General features: G+C 38.0%; 1 protein-coding gene across 1 annotated transcript in view; it reads left to right on the forward strand.

Annotated features, from left to right (window-relative positions):
* Window positions 1–3136: 3136 nt before the first annotated feature.
* Window positions 3137–19742, forward strand: part of LOC134677124 (uncharacterized) — a 50134-nt gene continuing 33528 nt past the window's right edge. Inside the window, exon 1 of the mRNA XM_063535585.1 lies at window positions 3137–3565. Coding sequence (XP_063391655.1) covers window positions 3539–3565 — 27 coding nt within the window. The 5' untranslated portion in view covers window positions 3137–3538. The remainder of the gene's footprint in view (window positions 3566–19742) is intronic.

A 19742-nucleotide genomic window follows, 5' to 3' on the forward strand; every position in this document is an offset into this window, starting at 1 on the left:
TGCCTAATTATGTATGTAGAAAAGGAGGTAAAACCACCCACTTTTTAACCGACTTCCAAATCCCAAAGGAGGAGGTTATCAATTCGGTTGTATGTTTTTTATTTTTATTTTTTTTATTTTTTTTACTTTTTATGTTTGTTACTCCATATCTCCGTCATTATTAGACCGATTTTGAAAATTCTTTTTTTGATTGTATGTATATGCATACAGATTGGTCCCGTTTTTGTCAAAATCCAGTTCTGATGATGGGATCCATGAGGAATCGAGGGAACTCCTCAAATCTTAAAGGCATACATATAGTGATTTTTGTGTTTTTATCAACAAATCAAGCATATACATTCAAAAACGTAACATTTGATGAAGTGGAACTGCTGATGATGATCAGAACGGAACTCTTCAACGACGCATAGTTCACCTTTGGCGATTTGTCCTCTTCGTTATGTTTGTTAAGCAAGTTAAGTTTTTAAGCCACATTTTTGTCAAGCTTGAGTGCTCATGATAGGATCCACGAGAAATCGAGGGAACTCCTCAAATTTTAAAGCCATGCGTATAGAGATTTTTATATTTTCATCAGAAAATCAAGCATTTTTATTAAAAACTGTCGCATTTGACTTGGACTCGTACCCGGATCCGGTTCGGACCCAGACCTGGACTCGGACTCGGACTCGGACCCGGACTCGGACCCGGACCCGGACTCGGACCCGGACCCGGACTCGGACCGGGACTCGGACCCGGACTCGGACTCAGAGACCCGGACCTTAACCCGGAAAACCCCTATGATACCTAAACTAAATAAACCGCTATGATTACCTACCATAAAATGTAGGTATAAAGTATGATGATGCCAAACCCCTCCCGCTCAAACCCCCGTACACCGCACCGCATGCGCCGTTAAGTGGGTTAGGTTAGGTTTAAACTGCGATCCTCACAGAACCGAACAAAAGTGGGTTAGGTTTGGTTAGAACTGCGAGCCTTACAGAAACGAAATGCTACTAGAAAAGTGGGTTTGATTAGGCTTGAACTGCGATCCTCACAGAACCGAACTGCTATCAGAGAAGTGGGTTAGGTTAGGCTAGAACTACGACCCTTACGGAAACGAAATGCTACTAGAAAGTACTGTTTTTACCTCCTTTTCTACATAGTGCACCATCTACCATAATCTTTCACCGGGCCCCATAGAAGTCGGTTTTTTTTTCTTAAAAATTATCTAGTAGCAGTTCGGTTCTGTGAGGATCGCAGTTCTAACCTAAACCACTTTTCTAGTAGCATTTTGTTTCTGTAAGGGTGGCAGTTCTAACCTAACCTAAAACACTTTTTCTAGTAGCTTTTCCGGGTTCGGGTCTATGTTCGGGTCCGGGTCCGTGTCTTAGTCCGGGGCCAGGACCATCTCCAGATCCGTGCCCGGACCCAAGTTTGAGTCCGGGTTCCAGTCCGGGTCCGCGGGTCCGGGTTCGAATTTGAGGTGTGTATGGACAGTCAGAAAAACTTCATAAAGGGGACTGAAAAATTATCATTTGAGATGAGATATTTTCATAAAAAATTAATATCATTTTAATCTCTGATTCATACATTTTTCATGAAATATTCTGATTTCTTAATTTCACCGCACGATCGACATCAACGCGTTCGACAATAAGTACATAGAAGTTCAAATGAATTCTATTCACCTATACGTAAGCAGACTTAATTCATTTTAGTATAATGTGGCTAGTTATTGAAGGGTGGCCAGGATTGACCTTATACTAAAATGAGTTCTGGTTTACAGGTGAATAGAATTCATTTTTAGTTTAGGGTGGCCAGTTATTAGCCGGTGGCCAGTAATAGACGATTTACTCTAAATAGGTTAAAGTTCCCAATAAGGTTCAGTTGGCATCCTTTGGTTGTACAATTAAGAATTACATGTAAGAGCCATCTTACACTTCGCACTAGTCGATATATTAGTAGAAGTCATAAATAGTGGCCCAGTTACTGCGGAGCGGCATGAGCGTCGCAGCTCGCAGGCGCACGCAAAAACTACGCGTTAGGACGGGAATTATATAGAGCTGTCGTTAGCCTATAAGGCTCTAGGAGTCTGTAGCATACACAGAGCCATATGATATGTCTCGTTATAATATTTAGGACTACAGGTCTTCGTGGAATTAGACTGGTAGTAGTAGTAGTAGTAAAACACTTTAATGCACAAAACAGGTACATAACAAATAGATAATACAATAAATGCCGGTTGCCTACCTAATATATATGTATCAGTATGAAATAACTAGTCAAATAAGTATAATTTATTGGTAGAAAATTTTATTAACAAATACTTCGATTTGTTGATCTTCAAATATTAGTTTTTTTTAGGTACTAGTCAAGTCACTTTTGATGTCATTTTTAGGGCCAAAATGGCAAAAAATCAACCTATATTTAGTTTCATTGTTATGACAGCCATTTTAACCGGAATCTAAGAGTTATTGAATTTTGAAGAAATTTGGTCCATAGGTGTAGGTATTTTGTAAGCTGCTGCTCAGCGTAGAGTGTAAAAGTTAAAATTATAGGTAATAAAAACCACAGTGTTTTGATAGGCATTTAAAAATAAGAGCGTTATGATTAAGTGAATACTTTTGGCAATAAACGCTCCGAAAGTCATAAATATTGTGCTGTCGTCATCCCCACCGCTAACGCTATCTTTTATATTAAATCTGGCGTGTAAAATATGTTAAATCATTAACATCTGAAAATAAAGCTTAAATCGCTTAAGCGATCGGACAAGTAAAGTTTTTGCTTTTATAGCTTTTTGTATTGTATAAAGATACGAAACCCTCCATATTGCGTGGTTAGACCCCTACTTTGCCGGTTTTTAATTCTTTCGGTGTGTTTCACAAAAACTGACTAAATCAAATGTGACATCCCACGGGAAAAGGTACCTTATGGCGGTTGGCGCTTACGCTATTATTAACGCCGCTCCAATATTATTGCGGCGCTATGCGACGTAAGCGCCAGCCGCCATAAGGTACCTTTTGCCGTGGAACGTCACAAATAACGATCCATTAAAGAATGTGAATGGAAGAAAACAGTTCTTATCTTAGTCCTCATCACCATTAGGTAGTAGTCGACTCTCTGTGTCTAAGTTTTTCTATAAATAAGTAGTTGGAAATGTTTACTTGTTGACAACCAGTTAAACTAGTTTGCATACCTAAGCATTTCATTGGAATCCGGGTGCAAAACAAAATTTGTCAACTAAGAAGCGGTTGCCAAGTAGGGCACCCCTGACGGTTAATTATTGGCCGCAGTTCATCGCTCCAAACAAACATAATATTTCTTCGACTTTCACAACTCTATAGTATATACTATCTCCGGCCTTCTCTCGGGTCCGCTACAACCAGTGCCTTTCTTCCGCCCGCACTGACCGAACGCAACGCAACCTTCGACTTGAAAAAAAACTGAACAATTTCGCGCCAACTGAAATATCACAAAACTTTTTTTTATTTGTATCTCGATGGTCAGGTGAATTGTGTTTTGGACTAATTTTGTGATTGCGTCAAAGTGGGACGCAGATATGGCGCGACATCATCTGGTTTGTTTGGTAAGTTATTTTTTCTCATTTCATTTCATGTAGGTATTTATGACTAGTAATAATTAGATCAAAACAATTTAACATATTGGGAATTAATTGCTGAAATGTGAATTCTTGTTTCTCATTGTTTATTAAGTACATGCAGCTATATAGAAGTTGTGTAAATAACCGGCCGGCATTTACTAGGTATAAGGGTATCTGCCTACCTATTTAAAACTTGAAAGGCGCCCACACTCATTGTTAGAATGGAGTTGGTAGACTAAAAAAACAATTTTAGTTTTATGGTCCACTTATCTTATACGCTTATATGTATTTTACATGTACCGTTTCGCGCACTTGGTACGTAAATATCGAAACAAAGGAACTAGTTACTTTAGTCATTTTAATTTATAACAATCTGTATAGGTCTTGGGTATAGGTAGTTGTAAAGTCCCTATTTTATATCCCGCGCGTGCATAGGTACTGGCATGCGTATTCTACACAATTTAGTAAATTTACGAGGAAAAGAAGAAAGTGCAACAAAAAGGCAGCAATGAGCGGCGGACGCGGAGAAACGCACAAGCTATGCGACAGACCGAGGCGGCACAAGATATTGCGGATTTTTATGCTTATTTTGTAAAGTAAAATTTATTATTAAAATATCTTACTAGCGAAAGTTGTTATGAAAGTGAATTCTAAAACGAAACATGCCCAGACACGATGTAGGTACTTAATAGTTTTGACATTTAGAGAAATCCTTAAACGAAAACTTTTTCCATATCACTTCAGTCAGTCTAAAGGTGGCCACTGACGAACCTTCCAACAGTCCAAATAGCGTGGCTACATTCCAAAATCGGTCCGTGAATGTCAAAAACGTACAATGTTTAGTATTAGGATGCCGTCCATTTGGATGAATCCATTGTAACGGCATCCATTTGGAAGGCTCGTCAGTGGCCTGCTTAAGAATCAGCAGAATACGACTATGTTAGGTACAATCAGCATCAAATACATAGTAACAGCGGAAGTGGCCCAAATATATCGAAACGAACGTTTCTTGTCTCAGAAAAAGGCTGTGTTCCGATATATTTGGCCACTTTGCTTGTTACTGTCTATTTTATGCTGACTGTAGGTATATGTACACTGTATGTATGTGAGTGCATATGTACATTATTTGTATTGTTTTCTGTACTGAGGTGTGCAATAAAGAGTATTTGTATTGTATTGTACACCATACTCCTACTGCTTACCTATAATAGTAAACATAGCTCAAAAGCTCATAATACATTTATTGTGTGGGACAATTATTGTACTTTTCTCTACCTAAAGTTTCGTAGGTAGCCGTTATGTTAGATAGGGAGGTAATAACATTTTACCTAACTATAATCGGATTCCGCTTCGAAAAACACATTCTGTGATGGTGATGGATGAAATATGTTACTGTGAACTTAGGTTTTTCAGCGAATGGATTCGAGTTAGGGTCGGTTGCACCAAACCGTCTGTCACCGTTAAAGCGTTCGCCAAATTTTATTGTATGGGATATTTCATAGATCTCTGCTGCGTGATGTTGATCAGTCTGGTAACTGTGGTTGGTGCAACTGGCCCTTATACTTGCTGTCACTTGACGGGTAGTCTGCCTTCTCCATGGAATCATGCCTAAGCTTTCTTAATGATGTTAACACGACCACCTAGTAACTATTTATGTAGATATTTTTTTGATTTTTCTTGATTAATTTGTGTTCTATTATTGGTCAATTGCTTACGTTTGAAACGCTTGCTAGTTACTTCTGCGAATCTATTTCGAATTTTTTTGGAGCCTGATCTAGAAAAACAAATCCCAAACATATGCACCGATTGGTGACAAACAGCTGGTTGTTTTCCTAATTCCGAAGGAGGTCGGCGGTGGAATGCGAGCCCGCGCACGCGCGGTACCGTTCCGTCCGTTACCGGGCCTATGCATATTCCATGAGTGGTGCGCGCTCCATCCTGATCCTTGACCCAATTACTGGTGTAATTGCAAAGCAACAGGTCACGCGCCCTCGGAGCGTATCGCCCTAAAAGTATCCCTTGCATGGACGAATGGCTGATTAACTCTATGTACACTAAGATATACTTACTCTATGTAGTATATGTAAAAATATATTTAGACTCGAGTCATAGAAGCATTGCGGTGTCAGGTTTGCACTCTCGTCATGTTAATGATTCTGCTGGCCCGGATTTAATCATAGGTACGGGCATCAACGAGCTAGTAATTGGATCGATGGTGGTATCCATCCATCCAATTACTAGCTCGTTGAACTATCAGTCTGAAGCTAAAACCTATATAATATATAACTATAAAGGGGCCCACTCAGTTCGCCGGACGATATCATTCTGTCAGTTGTTCGGAGCTGTCAAATTTTGCGCTTAACTGGCAGGCTGACAGGCGTCCGGCGAACTGATAATCAGTGGGCCCCTTAAGGATGCGGGTCAGTTCCGTTAGACTTTCCCGTAATGTCTCAATTTCATTGTTCCTCTAGCACAGAATCGGTATAGGATTAAGGTCACGCTCAAAAGTTAAAACTAGCTGCACACTGGACAATGACGCATTCAGCGAGTCGTGACTCAGGGCTCGAATTATAAACGGTTAGACTACATTTCGCCAATCTATTCAAACAAATGCCATGCAAGTAGTGGCTCCGTGTGCTGTAATAGCCTCGCGAACCACTCGCAATTTTGAATACAAAAAAAAACTATCGACAACATCATCCATCCAACTGATTTCCATTTTGACAAATTAATTTCCAACAAAACAATACAGTTTGTAGCTGCGTTTACTTCCGTAATCTTGGATTTCACCACGAGCACTTGGGTATGCTAACGAGAGGACACCGCAAAGTTACTTTGCCGTTGCCAGCGGCGCCCATGGCCTACCGTAATAGTTATGTTTTACAGGGGTCAAAGTGATTGTTTAACCACTCGGGCCAACATGTTCATATTGATTGCGAGGGTTTCAAAGCACGAGCGAAAAACAAATGATTTGCACCACACCAACCCGAAGAAAATATGAAACAAAATCAAACCAAATCAGAAATACAAATGAACGTCATTATAGTAGAAGAGCCGGCCGCAAATTTTCTAACCGACTTGATACCACGATGAAATGCACAATGGTTTCCCATAAAAGTGATGCTAAGTCCGAATTCGATAGTCTGCCACGGCGGAACTTGCCGAAAGTACGAAAAAGAAGGCCACTTCCGGTGCGAAAAAAGGGGGCTGATTTAACCCATCTGATACCGAAATAATAGTTATGGCAGCAGTTAGAAATTTACATGTAGACACATAAAAGCGAAGTCTGCCAGTATTTTTTTTGCCGGAAGTGCTTGGCAGACGCTCTCAAAGGTGGCCAACGGGACCCCTAATTTAACCCATCTGATACCACCATGAAACCAATTCCAGTCGGTAGGTATGAGCCCTCATGTCAGGAATATATAAGTCTGCCAAGGCTTTTCCTGCCGTAACACCACGGCAGACGAGATTATGTAAGCAAGGTCGGCATCGGTTACCCTACACTAACCCATCTGATACCACCATGAAACCAATTCCAGTCGGTAGGTATGAACCCCCATTTTAGAAATATATAAGTCTGCCAAGGTTTTTCCTGCCGAAACACCTTGGCAGACGAGATTATAAGCAAGATGACCATCGGTTACCGTACACTAACCCATCTGATACCACCATGAAACCAATTCTAGTCGGTAGGTATGAACCCTCATTTCAGGAATTTATAAGTCTGCCAAGGCCTTTCCTGCCGAAACACCTTGACAGACGAGATTATGTAAGCAGCATCCACATACGAGGGATCCGTATTTTGGGATTATACAGATTACGGACATTATTAATAGCTGTAGGCTTATTTATTACTTTATGCTTATACATATTTGTATATTATTATGTTATTAATAAAATATATTTATAATTTATTAAACCTAAACTTAATACATTGGGAATTCATTACCTGCTTACGGCAGTAGTAGGGATAAGTGGGTGAGTTCTGGCTCACTGAGCCAGGCCAACAGTCCCTCCCCCTTTTTTCCCTTGTTGAGGCCCTGCAACCTTGCCTTGAACCCAAACTAATGTCATTGTAGCTCGAATCTAACCTAATTTATTTTTATTGCTTTTAGAATATTTCAATTATCTACTTTTGCAAAGTTAAATGTTGAAATCTCTATTTCGAAAAATGGAATTTTAATGTGACTTTAACACGTTCACTGCGTTACGGGGGCTTTAAGCCCCGTACGATGTCATCATTCAGTGCGAAGTTAAATTTATTTTAGAAGTTAAAGGAGAAGGGGAGGGTGCACACATTTTACCACTTTGGAAGTGTCTCTCGCGCAAACTATTCAGTTTAGAAATAAATAATATTAGAAACCTCAATATCATAAGCGATAAGACCGCCTGTTGTTACCTCTATTGTCTTTGTTTATGTTATTGTCCATTTATTGTAAACTAAGTGTATGTGAGGCGTGCAATAAAGAGTATTGTATTGTATTGTATCATTTTTGAAGACCTATCCATAGATACCCCACACGTATGGGTTTAATGATAAAGACATTTTAAGTTTCAGTTCCAAGTATGGGGGACCCCCAAAATTTATTGTTTTTTTTTTCTATTTTTGTGTTGAAATCTTAATGCGGTTCACAGAATACATCTACTTACCAAGTTTCAACAGTTCTTATAGTTTCGGAAAAAAGTGGCTGTGACATACGGACGGACAGACAGACAGACATGACGAATCTATAAGGGTTCCGTTTTTTGCCATTTGGCTACGGAACCCTAAAAAGGAGGTATTAATTCGGTTTTTTAATGTTTGATATCTCCGTCATTTCGGGATCGATTTTGAAAATTATTTTTTTAGTCGAGTTGTAACTTGTAAGTATATACATACAGATTGGTTCCGTCTTTGTCAAAACCCAGTTCTGATGGTGAGATTTATGAGGAATCGAGGGCACTCTTCAAATCTTGTAAGGGTGGTTCACGTTTGTATGGGAAAAATTCAAACTCTAGCTAGAAGAAGCGGCACCCCCTCATTTTGTTACACTTATTATGTTGACAAAATACGCCAAGTTTGTAATCTTACAATCTTAACTACAAGGGGGTGCTCAAACACTTTGAAATTTTTCAAATTGTATGAAATAAAAAAAAATAAGTTACTATTTTTTTGATTTTTATGTAAGTAGTAGTTTTCACATTATTTGAAAGTGTGATTTAAAAGATATTATTTTGAAAGAAAATGTTTTTCTACTTCAAAACTTATACATCACATGTGCAAATAGTGTGAAACCAGATATTTAAATAAAATTCTGAATCATAAATACTCTTTTTGTTGGGTTTCAAACAACATACAAAATTTCAACGTGGTTAAGCACCCCCTTGTATAGTTCGTTTTTTTAGCATTAGAAAGAACTTGCAAGAAGGTAAGCGATCTTAGCATGTCTTTTAATTGAAAAACGCTTTTCAAAATTCAAAAACTATTACTTATGAAAGCAGACGAATATAAATGATCGTACTAGATTAATAATTGTTACATACACTCGCGTGCAAAAGTATTGCATCACTTTGCATTTTTTCAACTGCACCCAATAATTTTGTAAACCGGTTATTTCCATTAATTATTTTAATGGGATCATGTCCCTTGAAGTTTTAGCTTTACGAAAAGTTAAAAAACATGGAAAACGGCCCAGTATTTTTCAAATTATCGGCATTTTCCCGATTTGTGAGCGGTTTCGCGTTATCACGCGCACGAGTTGCGCTACCCTTGACCCCTATAAAACGGGGGGTAGGGGAGGGGTTGTTATCAGTCTTGTTGAAAAGACACTTATCAAAAGTTGACCGGTACACATCTCCGCATATTTTCCCGTGAAGAAGACCTGTGAAAAATGGAAACCACTGAAGCTGAAGTCCGCCAAGTCGTCCAGCTCCTGCAAGAGGGGCGTAGCCAACGTTCAGTAGCTGCCACGCTGAATTTAAGTCAATCTACAGTTTGCAGAGTTTACCAAAGGTTCCAACGGACTGGATCCTTTATTTCAAGACCAAGAAGCGGCCGCAAAAAGTGTACATCAGAGAGGGACGACCGCTTCATTGTCACAACATCTCTCCGAGATCGACACCTGACAAGCGTTGCCATCCAGCAGCGTCTGCGTGAGATACGAGGAGTGGCTGCCAGTGAGTGGACAATAAGAAGAAGACTCAAGAAAGCGAATTTGACACCCAGGAGGCCTGCAACAGGGCCCAGATTGCTGGCGCGACACCGTACAGCCCGAAGAGAGTTTGCAGAAAATCATATGGACTGGACCATTGAGCAATGGACCCCAGTTCTCTTCTCGGACGAGTGCAGAATATGTTTGAATGGATGTGACCGAAGAGGAAGAGTCTACAGAAGGCCAGAAGAACGGTTCGCCCAATGTTGCTTCTCCGAAAGGGTCGCCTATGGCGGTGGATCCGTGATGTTCTGGGGCGGCATTCCCTACGACGCGCGAACAGAGCTGGTTTTCGTGCCTGGCGGGGGCCGTGGCGGTGGATTGACCGCTGCAAAATACATTACTGACATCCTGGAGGAACATGTTGTTCGTTATGCCGGATAATGCCCGTGTCATACCGCTAGGGCCACCGCAGCCTACCTTCTCGAAGTGGGCATCGACACCATGGACTGGCCAGCGATGAGCCCGGACCTTAACCCCATTGAACACGTGTGGGACTACCTGAAAAGAAGGATTCGGAAGCGGAATCCTGCCCCGGCCAATGTTGAGGAGCTGAAGGGAGCCTTGCTGGAGGAGTCGGACGCAATTCCACAAGATTTCATTAGAAAATTAATTAGGTCTATGAAAAAACCGCTTGATATGTGTGAGGAGGGCTAGGGGTGGCAACACCAGGTATTAATTTAATAATAATAATTTATTTTGTATTAAATAAATGACTTTTATTCTTAACTTTCCTAAATTTATTTCTCGACCATTATGTCGCTACTTTCAGTTTCTGATTTTTTTTAGTCTTCAGATTTGAAATTTCATTAAATTTCCCAATTCTAATGCGTTAGATTATAAGCTTTCAGTTGATACCAAAATTTTCAGAATCGGCTCTAGAATTACAAAGATATTGGGTGCGGACGAAAAAATGCAAAGTGATGCAATACTTTTGCAAGCGAGTGTATTTGCCGTAAGTTATTTTTAAAATGTGTTTTTCAATTAAAAGACACATCAAGATTGTTTACCTAATTTCTAATGCTAAAAAAAACGAAGTATAGTTGAGATAAATTAAGAAACTTGGTGTATTTTATCAACATTTTTTTTATATGAAATAAAATAAAATAAAAAATAGTTTATTCAAGTAGGCATATTACAATGCGCTTATGAACGTCATATAAATTTACCGGCTCCAACCGTACACCTCTGCCCCGAGAAGATTTAAATCCCCCCTCAATTGGAGGAGGGTATCCCAATATGGGACCGGCAACAAACTCGGCGGGACACATCTTTTCAAAACATTATTACATCTTATAATTAACATGCATTACGAGTAATCTAAATAATAATGACGAACAAAAATTAATTAAACTAATAACTAAAAATACTAAACTAAAACTACCTAAAAAATAAAAAACCTACAAATAAAAAATTGGCCCCAGGTCTGTGCCCTCCGGTAGGGTGCCCAGAAGGCTGGCGGCGTTACCGCGCTGAACGGCAACGCCAATGCGTTGGGCGAGGTAGGCTCCAGCCTTCCGGTCACCCGTTGCGTCTATAAGGCGCTTGGCTAATTCTTTGTAAATGCTGTGCGCGCCTTGACCCCACGGCCCAAGCGTCTCCACACCAAACGGTTCAAACATGCAGCCGGTGTCTATGGCTGCATATTTGCGCCGCTTGAGATGCTCGGCCGCATCGGCAGCGGCGCCAGCCCTGGAAGAGGTCCCTGGAAGATGGGACGGCGCGAGCGTGTCCACGCACGTGGCGTCCCAGACGAGGGGTCGACCCAGCTTCCAGGGAACCAGTGTCATGCCATCTGGCCTCTTCCCATCGTCACGCGCTAGACCCGTCGGTTCTAGAACCGACGGCGCTCCGGCGGTGACGAGGGTCCGACGAGTAATTAAGAAAAATACAATTTAAATTAGTATAGAATTCATGCAATTATACTCAGTGAGTACATAACTTTATAGAATTTGATATAAAAAATAAACATATATGTACATGAAATCACAAATACGTAGCTCTTTCAGAAAACAAATCAAATCTTACAAAAGGAAAAGAAAATAAAATCAATAAAAGAAATGAGAATACATATTATATGAATCTAACTGATTGTTATGAGATGCTTTCATACAATTTGATGTGCTTTCTTACCTGAGCTGAGTCACCTTTAACTCTACACATAATACAATGTTTTTAATTGCTACTTGTCGTTATTACCAGAGCTCGGATAGGGTGAGCTATTTGCCTTATATATGACATAAGACATGTCAAATTATAAGGCAAATAGCTCACCCTATCCGAGCTCTGGTTATTACAGTTTCTGGTTTGGACCATGCATGTTTGTCTGTCAAGTAGTCCTCGACTCTGTAATAAGCCTTCAACATCAATGACTTTTTTAAGTAATTCTTAAGAGCTGGAAAGGGTAATCTTAAAGCATCCTCAGGTAACTTGTTATAAAAATGAATGCATTGCCCAACGAATGACTTCTGTACTTTACGAACACGAAACTTTCTGATAGCAAGCTTATTTTTATTTCTAGTATTATAGTTATGGACATCAGAATTCTTAGTGAAGGAGTCTAGATTCTTAACAACATAAATAATACTATCATATATGTATTGGGAAGCTACAGTTAAAATATTAATTTCTTTAAAGAGTTCTCTTAATGATTCACGCACCCTTAAATTATATATAGAACGAATGGCTCTCTTTTGTAAGACAAATATAGTCTGTATGTCAGCTGCTTTGCCCCAAACCAGAATACCATATGACATTACACTATGAAAATAACTATAATAAACAAGGCGAGCTGTCTCAACATTAGTCAATTGTCTAATTCTCCTCACAGCGTAAGCGGCCGAACTTAATTTGTTTGCTAGAGTTCTTATATGAGGACTCCATTGTAGATTTTTGTCCAATGTTAAACCAAGAAACAGTGCTTTATCTACCATCTCTAAGCATTAATTATTCAAAAGTATCTTAGTATCGACTGGTTTAACATTCGGCAAAGAAAATCGAATGCATTTAGTTTTCTTAGCATTAAGAAGCAAATTGTTCATAGTAAACCAGTTTAGTACATTAACGAGTGTGCTGTTAATTACACTGTAATCGGTAGATTTACGATCAACCTTAAAAAGTAATGATGTGTCATCAGCAAAAAGAACAATTTCACAAAGATTTTCTACTACACATGGCAAATCATTTATATAAACCAAAAACAGGAATGGACCCAAAATAGAACCTTGTGGCACTCCTAATTGGACTACAGTACCGCTAGACCGGGTTTTGTTTACAACAACTGTTTGTGTTCTGTTGCTAAGGTAAGAAGACATAAAGTTTAGGGCATTTACTGACAGACCATAGTGTTCTAATTTCAAAATGAGCGTTCCATGATCCACACAATCAAATGCTTTAGAAAGATCACAAAATATGCCAATTGCATCACAAGAATTTTCCCAAATATCATAAATATGTTTAATAAGTACCGAAGCAGCGTCGGTCGTGGAACGGCCCTTTGTGAAACCAAACTGATTGCTTGTGAGCAAAGTATGTCTGTTGAAGTGACCCAGTAGATCATTTAACATTAACTTTTCAAAAACTTTACTTAGTACAGGAAGTATTGATATTGGACGGTAATTAGCCATATCACTCGAATCACCCGATTTAAAAAGAGGTATGACTTTGCTATATTTCATAAGATCTGGAAAGACTCCTTGTGAAATTGAAATATTATAAATTACGGCTAAGTAAGGCGCTATTACGTCCAAGACATGACTAATGACTCTAACGGATGTTCCCCATAAGTCTTCCGTTTTCTTTAAATTGAGTGACTTGAATGTTTTAACAATAATTGCTGAATCTACTAGACTAAACTCAAAGTTAATATTACATTTCTTAACATTAGCACAAAGTAAGGAATGAGCTCGAGACGAAGATGAATGTAGACATTTCGTGGTATTAATAGCTATTTTAGAAAAATAATCTTCGAATGCCGAGGCAACATCGTTGTTTGACATAGTCTGTTGTTTATCCGAGACAATGTTGACTTGACAATCGCGTGATTTACATTTACCAGCTTCCTTATTTATAATATTCCATGTTGTCTTCACTTTGTTGTCCGACACTTTCAGTTTAGAACTTGTATAGTTTGCTTTGGCTGTTAAACACACTCTATGTATATACTTAGTTATAGTACCTAGTTAATAAGGAAAGTTTGCATGCTTCTTTAAGTAAATGTACTCACTTAAATTACCTACTGTCCAACTATGTTTACAACTACATTTTTGCAAATAAATATCTTTATCTTTATCTTTAACATAATAAGTGTAACAAAATAAGGGGGTGCCCCTTAGGAAAAAAAATGTTTTTTGAACCACCCTAACATATAGTGATACTGGTGTATTTTAAACAAACCAAGCATTTACATTCAGAATTGTAACATTTGATGAAGTGAAACTGCTGATGATGATCAGAATGGAACTCTTCAACGATGCATAGCTCATGTTTGGGGATTTGTCCTCTTCGTTATGTTTGTTAAGCACGTTAGATTTTTAAGTCATATTTTCGTGAAGCTCAAGTTCTGATGATGGGATCCATAAGGAATCGAGGGAACTCTACAAATCTTAATGGCATTGTATAGTGACTCTTGTATTTTCATCAGGCAAACAAGTATTTACATTAAGAACAGTGGCATTTGATGAACTGGTATTGCTGATGGTGATCAGAACGGAACTCCTCGACGACTTGTCTTTTTCTAATTGATTGTTAAGCAAGTTACCCCACTGGCAAAACAAGCAAGATTTTGAATTCGACTTCTACCTGAACCTGGACCCGGACGCGGACCCGGACTCGAGATCGCGAATTCGGACACGGACCCGTTTTCTATTTGGTTGGTGTAAATGGAGTTGGTGAATTTTTTGATTAATTCGGGCGAAAACTGGAAGGTTAGGTATCATAAAATGTTCATGAAGAGAAATTGTAAGAGATGGTATCATTACCAACAACTGTGGAAAATACTGTTTAGTTACTCTTTATTTAAAAATAGCAAAATCAAATTGCATGATTTCATTCGTTTTCTCCACTGTACACAGAATAAGTAATGATATTTAGACTAGACAAAAAAATTCAAAATCGCTATCCTTCTTGATGCGACTGGCAAATCATATTACTTTTTGGCAACCGGGTTTTTTAACCTAATTAGACCCCACTGAATCCGAATCCGAATTCGGTTGCTCGATCGAAATCTTGACCGGAAGTGAGATATTTGACATTAAAGGTCCGTTTTTTTCGTTTTTCGTAAATAACTCTTAAACGGTGGTGTATAGCAAAAAATGTTCTATTACATAAGTAATCTGCATAAAATTGCCTACAAGAAAGATTCAGTACAATTTTTCGCTAGGATCAATATTCAAAGAGATTTTAACGCGGGAAATTTAATTATAATCACTTCTAAGGTCCCGTTTTTTAGGTTTTCGTAAATAACTCATAAACGGTGGCCAATATCAAAAAATGTTATTAGACGTTAATAATCGACACAAAATTTTGAAAAAAAAAGATTCAGTACACTTTTTGCAGGGATCAATATTTAAAAAGATAATAAAGAGGGAAAGTTAATTATACTAAATTCTAAGGTTCCTTGTTTTTATTTTTTCGTTAATAATTTGAAAAGAATGACTCATAGCAAAAAAAATCTTATACATAAATAATAAACGTAAAATTTCCTACAAGAAACATGCAGAACACTTTTCGCTAGGATCAATATTCAAAAAGACAAAGCAGCGGGTAAGTTAATTATAATCAATTTTAAAGTCCCTTTTTAGTTTTTTGTAAATAACTCGTAAACGGTGTCCCATAGCGAAATAGGTTTTTAAGAATAAATTATCTACATAAAATTTCCTCCAAAAAATATCCAGAACACTTTTCTCTAGGATCAATATTTCAAGCGATATTAAAGGAAGAAAGTTAATTACAATCAGTTCACAGGTCACTTTTTTTTAGTTTTTCGTAAATAACTCGTAAACGGTGGCCCGTTGCAAAACAATATTCTACATAAATATTAAACATAAAACTGTCCACAAAAAAGGTTCTGTACACTTTTTCGCTACGATCAATATTTAAAGAGGTATTAAAGGGGGTAAATTAATTATAATCAATTTCCAGGTCCCTATTTTTAGCTTTACGCCTGTATAGGTAAAGAACTATTTTATTATATTTTATTTTCAAAATTTAGACCCAGTAGTTTCGGAGATAAAGGGGGGGGGGTGGTATTTTTTTGTATTTTAATGTTTTATTTTGGGGAAGGGGGCTTTATCTCCGAAACTACTGGGTCTAAAATTTTGAAAAGATATACAGAATAGAATCCATAGATGACAGAAAAACCTATTAGAATTATGCAGTCAAGCGCGAGTCGGACATTACTTAGTTTTTGAACCGATCCCTACAGGTTTTTTAAAGGCAATTCACTCGCGTTTCACATATATAAAATACACTGTTAAAAATTGGGTAATGTACGGAACCCTTGCAACGCGAGTCCGACTCGCGCTTGACCGGTTTTTATTCATTTTGAGGTACGGAATCCTAAAAAGAGAAAAGTGTTCCATATGTCTTTCGTAGAAAATTTTATATCGATTATTTATTTACAAGAACATTAAGAACTTATTTTGCTATGAGCCTTATTTTACGAGTCCTTTGCGAAATCCTAAAAATAGGGACCTGGAAATTGATTATAATTAACTTACCCCCTTTAATATCTCTTTAAATATTGATCGTAGCGAAAAAGTGTACAGAACCTTTATTGTGGACAATTTTATGTTTAATATTTATGTAGAATATTGTTTTGCAACGGGCCACCGTTTACGAGTTATTTACGAAAAACTAAAAAAAAGTGACCTGTGAACTGATTGTAATTAACTTTCTTCCTTTAATATCGCTTGAAATATTGATCCTAGAGAAAAGTGTTTTAGATGTTTTTTGGAGGAAATTTTATGTAGATAATTTATTCTTAAAAACCTATTTCGCTATGGGACACCGTTTACGAGTTATTTACAAAAAACTAAAAAGGGACTTTAAAATTGATTATAATTAAATTACCCGCTGCTTTGTCTTTTTAAATATTGATCCTAGCGAAAAGTGTTCTGCATGTTTCTTGTAGGAAATTTTACGTTTATTATTTATGTATAAGATTTCTTTTGCTATGAGTCATACTTTTCAAATTATTAACGAAAAAATAAAAACAAGGAACCTTAGAATTTAGTATAATTAACTTTCCCTCTTTATTATCTTTTTAAATATTGATCCCTGCGAAAAGTATACTGAATCTTTTTTGTTCAAAATTTTGTGTAGATTATTAACGTCTAACAACATTTTTTGATATTGGCCACCGTTTATGAGTTATTTACGAAAACCTAAAAAACGGGACCTTAGAAGTGATTATAATTAAATTTCCCGCGTTAAAATCTCTTTGAATATTGATCCTAGCGAAAAATTGTACTGAATCTTTCTTGTAGGCAATTTTATGCAGAATACTTATGTAATAGAACATTTTTTGCTATGTGCCACCGTTTAAGAGTTATTTACGAAAAACGAAAAAAAGGGACCTTTAATGTCAAATATCTCACTTCCGGTCAAGATTTCGATCGAACAACTGGCAAATTCGGATTCAGCGGGGTCTAATTAGGTTAAAAAACCCGTTTGCCAAAAAGTAATATGCTTTGCCAGTCGAAATCGATTTTATGAAAAATATGACCAGTCTAATTACTATATATGTTCAGAATATTATTTGAATAAACTTAGGATAGGAAATAAAATGTGTGTTTTTATATCTTTAAACCCAATTACTAAGTAGACTGCACATACATTAAAGTCACATTAAAATTCCATTTTGCGAAATAGAGATTTCAACCTTTAACTTTGCAAAAGTAGATAATTGAAATATTCTAAAAGCAATAAAAATAGATTAGGTGACATTCGAGCTACAATGACATTAGTTTGGGTTCAAGGCAAGGTTGCAGGGCCTCAACAAGGGAAAAAAGGGGGAGGGACTGTTGGCCTGGCTCAGTGAGCCAGAACTCACCCACTTATCCCTACTACTGCCGTAAGCAGGTAATGAATTCCCAATGTATTAAGTTTAGGTTTAATAAATTATAAATATATTTTATTAGTAACATAATTATATACAAATATGTATAAGCATAAAGTAATAAATAAGCCTACAGCTATTAATAATGTCCGTAATCTGTATAATCCCAAAATACGGATCCCTCGTATGTGGATGCTGCTTACATAATCTCGTCTGTCAAGGTGTTTCGGCAGGAAAGGCCTTGGCAGACTTATAAATTCCTGAAATGAGGGTTCATACCTACCGACTAGAATTGGTTTCATGGTGGTATCAGATGGGTTAGTGTACGGTAACCGATGGTCATCTTGCTTATAATCTCGTCTGCCTAGGTGTTTCGGCAGGAAAAACCTTGGCAGACTTATATATTTCTAAAATGGGGGTTCATACCTACCGACTGGAATTGGTTTCATGGTGGTATCAGATGGGTTAGTGTAGGGTAACCGATGCCGACCTTGCTTACATAATCTCGTCTGCCATGGTGTTACGGCAGGAAAAGCCTTGGCAGACTTATATATTCCTGAAATGAGGGTTCATACCTACCGACTGGAATTGGTTTCATGGCGGTATCAGATGGGTTAGTGTACGGTAACCCATGGTCATCTTGTTTATAATCTCGTCTGCCAAGGTGTTTCGGCAGGAAAAACCTTGGCAGACTTATATATTCCTAAAATGGGGGTTCGTACCTACCGACTGGAATTGGTTTCATGGTGGTATCAGATGGGTTAGTGTAGGGTAACCGATGCCGACCTTGCTTACATAATCTCGTCTGCCATGGTGTTACGGCAGGAAAAGCCTTGGCAGACTTATATATTCCTGACATGAGGGCTCATACCTACCGACTGGAATTGGTTTCATGGTGGTATCAGATGGGTTAAATTAGGGGTCCCGTTGGCCACCTTTGAGAGCGTCTGCCAAGCACTTCCGGCAAAAAAAATACTGGCAGACTTCGCTTTTATGTGTCTACATGTAAATTTCTAACTGCTGCCATAACTATTATTTCGGTATCAGATGGGTTAAATCAGCCCCCTTTTTTCGCACCGGAAGTGGCCTTCTTTTTCGTACTTTCGGCAAGTTCCGCCGTGGCAGACTATCGAATTCGGACTTAGCATCACTTTTATGGGAAACCATTGTGCATTTCATCGTGGTATCAAGTCGGTTAGAAAATTTGCGGCCGGCTCTTCTACTATTAAATATGCATTTGAATGACGCATCATTTAAAAGTCTATTCTACCAGCTAAGATAAGGAAACAATCAAAATTTGCATCTGATTATAGGTACTTTGCCCCACATGTGGATAAGATGCAACTTTCTTATCACTATAGGTATACAGGGTGTTTGGTACATCGTTTGCCAAATTAAAACGGCAGATAGGTTGAGTCATTTGCTATCTTCCAGCCTAGAAATTTTTAATTTTGCGCACGTTTTTTTTTCAGCTCTATGCCAGTTTTTCGTAAATTTCAAATGTTTACTTGCGCAGTAGTAAAAAAAACCATGGCCATTTTTTTTTCTAGGCATGAGTAGATAGCAAATGACTCAACTTATCTGCCGTTTTAATTTGGCAAACGATGTGCCAAACAACCTGTATTTACTTATCGGTTTTTGAACAATCAAGAGAGTCTTTACCAGTCGCTGTGGTGAAAAAGTCATTACGTTTGTGACAAGCTTGGTTCCAGTTTCACCTAACAGGTCTGCTAAATTTGTGGTGCATGTAGGGTAACCGCGCGTATAATCGTCAGTCTCCCCGGTTGCTTGCCATTTGCATTTTCTACTCCGGTTTGACAGTAGGTATGTTTTGCCCGATAACGAATTATATTTTAGTTTAGAATATAAACAGAGCTGTCAGTATCGTTAACTTCTTAACGACACGAAACGA

Source organism: Cydia fagiglandana, chromosome 2, assembly GCF_963556715.1.
Source record: "Cydia fagiglandana chromosome 2, ilCydFagi1.1, whole genome shotgun sequence".
Classification (NCBI taxonomy): Eukaryota; Metazoa; Arthropoda; class Insecta; order Lepidoptera; family Tortricidae; genus Cydia; species Cydia fagiglandana.